The 7,500-nt window shown below is 39.1% G+C and overlaps 1 protein-coding gene across 1 annotated transcript in view; it reads left to right on the top strand.

Annotated features, from left to right (window-relative positions):
- Positions 1-6,799, top strand: part of LOC149137639 (uncharacterized) — a 92,823-nt gene extending 86,024 nt beyond the window's left edge. The window contains exon 2 of the mRNA XM_089348367.1: positions 6,651-6,799. Within this exon, the coding sequence (XP_089204493.1) occupies positions 6,651-6,799 (149 nt within the window). The remainder of the gene's footprint in view (positions 1-6,650) is intronic.
- Positions 6,800-7,500: the final 701 nt, after the last annotated feature.

The following is a 7,500-nucleotide window of genomic DNA, read 5'->3' as shown; positions in this document are numbered from 1 at the left end:
TCTTTCCTATATAAATACGTATATGTATGTCTGTGTATGTATGCATATATACACGTCAATATAAGTGTATGTACATATACACACATACAAGTTCATACACACACATATATGTATGTATGTTTGTTGGTAGGTAGGTAGGTAAGTAGGTAGGTAGGTAGGTAGGTAGGTAGGTAGTTTCGTTTGTAGGTAGATAGGCAGATGAGTAGATAGATATTTGTGACCCTTGCTTCCTCCAGTATCACAACAAACACAAACGCATGGCAACTTTTTGCGGACACAATCACCCACACATGCTCAAAACACACACCCTCGCGACTCATAAATAACAGTAGATGCAGGATTCCAAAACAGAGAAAAGCGCTCATCAGGAGAATAAAAAGAATAAACCGAAAACTCAATACTCTAAAATACTACCATCAGCAGCACCCCCAGTCGAGAACATTAACAACCTCGAAAACAAAGAAGCAATAGCTGCAGGACTGTATGAGAACCCTCATAAACGACCAAATAACTACAGTGGACGCCTGGGCTATTAAAAACATCAAGAATGATCCTAAAGTTTTTTTACTTCTTTGCAAAAACACATAGGATAACAGTTTCCTCTATCGGCCTACTGGTTGACGGAAACGGCATCCTTCACAGTGATGACAAAGACATGTCTGAGATTCTGCAAAGTCAACACTGCTGTTTTTAGTGACCCTGATTCAATTGACTCAAGCAGCTTTGCTTCTTTGAATCCTCAGCATGTCCGTTCCAACATAACCTTCGACGCTACTGACATCCTAGCAGCATTAAAAGAAATCAAACCTGATTCAGCAGTGGGTCCAGACAGGTTCCCTGCTAGAGTACCGAAGGAATGCAGACAGCAACTTGCAGCTCCTCCTGCAAATCTCTAGAGGAAATCACTGGATGCTGGTTTTATTCCTCAAAACTTTCTCCCCCAGTCAGTCGTTCCTATTTCTAAAAGAGGGACTAAATCGCTCCCAGTAAACTACCGTCCAATCTCACTCACCTCACATATCAAAATATTTGAGAGAGTGTTGAGATCAAGAATAATAGCTTCCCTAGAGCAGCTGGTACTATTGAGTTAGTCATGGCCTACGCCGATAATGGCCGAAACCAATCAATAAATAAGGCAATGAAATCCAGAATGATGTTGTTTCAAAATTCATGGGTATTGAGCATTTTTTTAGACATGTTCTTCGCATATAGTTTTTCCCCCCTTTTCTTTTGGGCGGATGGGGTCTCTCTGAACCTCGAACCGATGTAGCAGTTAAAACCGCCTTCTCGTAGGCCTTCATCGAAGGTATTTCAACCGTATCCGACCCAAGGCCACGTTATCCGACGTGTTTTATTTATTTATTTATTTATTTATTTATTTACCAAGAACCAAGTAGACGGCTGACTTGAGGGGAATTTGGTTGCTATTTCAATCTAACATCTCGATGACCACCCAAAAGCTCCTGTCTCTATAGCTTGTTCGAAGTTACGCAATGATATACGCATGTAGAAGCAGTGGAGTATTGGTTACTGTATGAGTAAATATGCAAGAGGAGCCGCCTAATAACTTCTTTTCACTAACACCCACCCTCGTCATTATTTAACGAAGATTTGATAAGATTATCTCTACACGTTTTCTATAGAAATTATAACCAGTACTGATTTTGTTACGACGTTTCGTATCCGAGGTGCCTGATGTAAACAACAACGCGATCGAAGATGAAAAATGGATAATGGGAGTATATGACATATTTCAGGAGTTTAGCTCCTTCATTAGTTGTCGCGATAACCTTAACAAGTGATGTAATAGCACTGCTAACTCAGTAGAACACAGTATTGACTTAGAAAGCGTTCAATATACTTTGTAGTATATTAAGGTTGTATAACAGAATACGGTGTGCCTACGTCATTACACGTCATTAATATTCATGAAGACTGGCAGAATCGTTAGCACGCCGGGCAAAATGCTTAGCAGCATTTCTTCCGTCTTTATGTTCTGGGTTCAAATTTCGCCGAGGTCAACTTTAAACAAGTACCAGTTGAGTACTGGAGTCGATGCAATCGACTTACCCGCTCCCTCAAAATTACTGGCCTCGTCCCAAAATTTGAAATCGATATTAAAGGAAGATCCTATCATCAGTCTTTTTAGAAACAAACCGAACACTTTGTTGTATATAGTAACTACTTACCTCCCTTCCGTTTCTTCTTTTTTTTTTCTCCTTTTTTCTTGTCTTCCACTTCAGTTTAACAATTACCGCTTTAACTACCACACTACATCTCACTCCCTGCTGCTTTAAACTTTAGATTCACTTTCGGTTATCAAAGCGACTGATGGAAGGGCGGGGCAAGGGTGGCAGGGTAGGTAAGTGTTGAGTGAAGAAGCAGCTTTTTAATCTATTGTTTAGCTTAATTTGTGACCTGCTGCGGCTAGGCGTGGTGGTATTGGTGTTAGTGTTGGTGTCGTTGTTTTTGGTGGTGGTGATTGTGGTGGTGGTGGTGGTTTCGGCGAGTGATGGGGAAGGGTACGGTGAATGGCGGTATAAGAGTGAGAAGCAGACTGAGGTGGAAAGACAAGAGGAAAGAAACAGGGTGTGTGTGTGTGTGCGTGTGCGTGCGTGTGTGTGAGACAGAGAGAGAGGTAAAGAAAGAAAGGAAGATAGAAAATATCATAATGGAAGTCATATATATATATATATATATATATATATATATATATATATATATATATATATATATATATATATATATATATATATATATGTATGTATATATACTTATATCATCTCTCTCTCTCTCTCTCTCTCTCTCTTTCTCATACACACACACAAAAGACACAACACACACATATGCATATATATGTATATTTGTGTATGTATACGCATATATATATGCATAGATATTTTATACACACACACACACACACACACATATATATATATTCTTTTATTCTTTCTTCTAGTCATTGTTTCAGTCATTTAACTGCGGCCATGCTGGAGCCCCGCCTTAAAGGGTTTTAGTCGAACAAATCGACCCCAGGACTTATTCTTTGTAAGCCTAGTATTCATTCTATCGGTTTTGAAGCGATGGCGGGAGTGAACAAACACACATAAACATACATACATACATATATATATATATATATATATATATATATATATATATATATATATATATATATATATATATATATATATATATATATATACACATACATACATACACACACACACACACACACACATACACACTACAACCGTCTTTCAGTTTCGTCAACTTAATCCATTCACAAGCTTTTGGTCGGCCCGAGGCTATAGAAGAAGACACTTGCCCAAGGTGCCACGTAGTGGAACTGAACATGGAACCATGTGGTTGGGGAGCAAGTTCTTTACCATAGACCTATTCCTAAATGTACATATATATGAATATCCATACACGTATACATACACACACAGACGTGTGTATGTGTGTGTGTAGTGAAAGTAGATAAGAGATATAATATGAAAAGAGACAAGGGAACATCGTCAGATGTAATGAGAGATCTACGCTTTTCGGAGAAAAAAAGAAGAAGATCTGGATGAAGGAAAGATGAAGATAAAGGATAAGACGATGATGATGATGATGACGATGATGAGGATGATGAGGAGGAGGAGGATGATGGTGATGAGGATGATGATGATGAGGAGGAGGAGGAGAAGGAGGAGAGGGAGGATACTCTTCATGTAAAAAGAAGGGCAAAGAAGTATTTAAATGATAGATAGATAGATAGATAGATAGATAGATAGATAGGAAGAATGAAAACAGACGAAACGTTTCCCAAATATACAGAAAACAAACCAAAAAATTAATGGAAAATAATAGAGAAAAAAATTGCTTTGTTCTTACACATTTTCTTTAAATTCACGCCCTTCTGATTTTGTCATTCTTTGCACCAACTCTTTTTCTTTCTTTCCCTTTTTAGCTTTCTCCCTATCCTAACTAAAGTTACTCCTCCATTCAATATGTCACCTTCTTTGAAATACCCACCCTATCCTTCCTCTCCTTCTCTGTCTTGTCTTCATATCCACGTTTAACCCACCCATCCCCATCTGACATCTTTTAATTTCACGTTAGACTTCAGTTTTGTTTATTTATATTATTTATTTGTTTATGTTCCCTCTGACTTGCCGATTTTTTGCGGGGTTAACCAGGCGTAGTTTGAAATGCAACTTGAGGACCCTCGCCAATTATAAAGGGCAGCAAGTCAGGAGTTTTCCGCTTCTCCGAACCAACAAGCACAACAAGCATACAGACCGACCGCCTGACACCAACGCTGACAGACACCATATTTGTGTGTGTGTGTGTGCGTGCGTGCGTGTGTGTGTGTGTGTGTGTGTATGTGTGTGTGAGTGTGTATGTGTATGCCTGTGTGAGTATGTATGTGTATGCACGCGTATATATCTATGTAAGGACGTATATGTATACACACTCTCACACATACGCACACGCACACATACACACATACACGCGTGCACATACACGCGTACACATACACGCGCACGCACACACAGTCAGACGAAACAACTGCTAGCATAAATACAAAGAAGATAATTTCAAGATTGTTTGTTGAAAATGAAACATTATTTCTATCTTTCTTTTGTTCTCGCCGACAATTAGAATTTAGCGAGAATACAACACTTCATGGTTCCTGCGGCTACCCAAAGAATCTACACGAACAATGCAAGCTTCTGCATAGTCGTTCAACTTATTAGAGATAGTAACCGCATTTCAGTTAAGTCACGCTCTGAGGTGTCTTTTTAAAAAGTAATATTAGTTAATGTAGACTTACACAATACAGGATGCCAATAATGAAAAAGACAGGGTAGTTTTGGATTCAACGTTGTTGATCAAGACTGTTGTTGTTGTTGGCACTCCGTCGCTTACGACGTCGAGGGTTCCAGTTGATCTGATCAACGGAACAGCTTGCTCGTGAAATTAACGTGCAAGTGGTTGAGCACTCCACAGACACGTGTACACTTAACGTAGTTCTCGGGGATATTCAGCGTGACACGAGCAGGCTGTACCGTTGATCGGATCAACTGGAACCCTCGACGTCGTAAGCGACGGAGTGCCAACAAGAACAATAATGTCAAGAGGTTTCAATACCTTTCTAAAGACATAACCTTACAACTTATAGTGCATTATTTATTCTAGTGAAGTTGTTTAGTATCTTACAATCTCAGTTATTAATTGGGAGGGCTTATTTGAAGGCAGTTATGAATTTACTTCCAAAGAATTAGGGGCACGTGTCAACATGAGAGCCTCATTTAAGAAAGGGTGACCTAATATCCCACATATCACAATCTATAACCTTTTAAAAAAAGGTTAAGGATATATTAGACTTGAAAAACAAAACTTAATATAAAATTTTAAATATAATGATAAAAGCAAATTGTTCGGATGTCGTGAATATTTCTTGAGAAATCAATAAGAGAATGTTTATGGAAAAGTGCTACGAAACCAAGATTAAATATTTTCATTTGTACCATCATGATTGATGTACATGGTTATGATATTAAGTACCGATGAGGAAATAAAAACAAAAGAATAAAGGTAAATTCGGATTTTCAGGCAAAGGAAGTGATTAGCTAACACGTACTTTGCAAATCGTGGACTGAGAAATAAAAACATTTCAAAGATTTAACTTGTAACCATTTACCATTGTTGTTATCTAAATTCTAGCGAGAAAGCTGTTTTGTTGTGATGACTCAGCCCCATCTTAAGCGACGAATTCAGAGAATGTATATTCACAAGCGACTGGCTGGTCACGTGCCACCTGTGTTGTTCAGGCATTCCAATGTCACTCGTCACTCCCTCTCATGTCACCCATAATTTTCCTCATGGGATCCACACTAGCCACTGCACCTCGTCCTGGCTTCCCACAGTGACAGCCTTCTGGAATTCTCTCCTGTACGTTTTTTCCTGCAGCCGTCGACTAGCAGCTATCCAGGATGAATGTTATTGATCTGGGATACTTTTAAAGAGATTTGAAAATACAAACACCACAGATTTAAAAAAAAACAGGAAAAAGAAAAAGCCATCTGGCTTCATCTATCATTTACCAAGACCGTATAGAAACCTCCGGTGAGGGTACATAGCCTAATGGTTACAGTGTTGCACTCATGATCGCGAGATCGTCGTTTCAATTCCTGGATCAGATAGTGCGTTGTGTTCATCTCGCGTTGCTCTGCGATCACTTCGATACCTGACGTGTGGTAAACTGTTCACCTGTTCAGGCAACGTCAGTTGACTGGAGTGACCTAATGTGCAGCACATACATTCGATCACTATTTGTGCATGTTGTTCATATGGAGATAAGGTGAACCAGGGGGAAAGAGTCACTGACGTCAATGACTGAAGGGGCCCTACCGGAAGAGGAAGAGTGAGCGAGGTCAAGTGGGCGGAGGTAGGACAATCGTGAACCTCTTTAGCCTTGGGCAGTGGCAGCGGACGGACGCGTGTAGACGTACAAGCTAGAAAGGGAATTTGCCGTAGGTACTAGTGATAGGTTAGTCGGGCAAGGCGCACCTCTGATTTAACCAAGTTGGACAGTCGACACTGTGAGGTAGGTGAATAGCACTTTGTTCCTCATGTTACACTTCTTCATATTACAGTTCAGCAAGAAATTACAGAGCTGTCTTTCTCGGACTACGAGAGACTACCATCACAGAAACCTCCTAACATAAATAAAATTCCGCCAACTACAAGCACCAAATTGGCGGAAAAGTTTATACCAGTGGCATTAGAAACATTGTTATTCTGATAGCTCAAATCATTAAAAGCAACGACACTCCTGGAAACAAGTCATTTTATCTAGATTAAATGAACAAGGCTTACTTGCTAAAACTGTATCAACTACATACCTTGTTCACTCAAGAAGAGTCTCACAAAGACACAAAGATGCCAACCGAAACAATTATTTTTAGACTGCAATGAGAGAACTATATGGGACTCAAGGAAAATATGATCAATTTCAGTTACAGTGGATCAACTCTGTCAAATTCAGAAACTCACTCGTGTATATAAAGTTTATGCATCATAGAGTGTCGAACAGTTGATTAGCTAGTATCTTTATACGATTATCTTTATACCAGCATTAACTAGTATCTTTATACGATTAAACATTTAACTCCATACTTCCGGGTAAAGTGCTAACCTGTGCGGGAAAGACAAGTTGTTTATAATGAAATGGATGAGATATGATCACACTGTTAACAAACAGTTAAATAGATAAAGTGATAGATAGATAGATAGAGAAAGAGTGAGAGCGTGTGTGTGAGAACGAAGGCAGTACAGAGAGATATACGAAAGAAAGACAATGTGTAGAAGCAGAATGTAAAAGAAGTGACAGTAATACAAGAAAACAGAAGGCATTAGATAGAGCTGAGAGTTTGCTCTCCTAGCTAAACAGGATGAATCACTTAAATGTAATGCAAGAATCTATCCAATTCGCAATGTCGAAGT

This window comes from Octopus bimaculoides, chromosome 1 (assembly GCF_046866305.1).
Source record: "Octopus bimaculoides isolate indiv1 chromosome 1, ASM4686630v1, whole genome shotgun sequence".
NCBI lineage: Eukaryota > Metazoa > Mollusca > Cephalopoda > Octopoda > Octopodidae > Octopus > Octopus bimaculoides.
The sequence above is the reverse complement of the archived record's forward strand: the minus strand, read 5'-3'. Positions and strand labels throughout refer to the sequence as shown.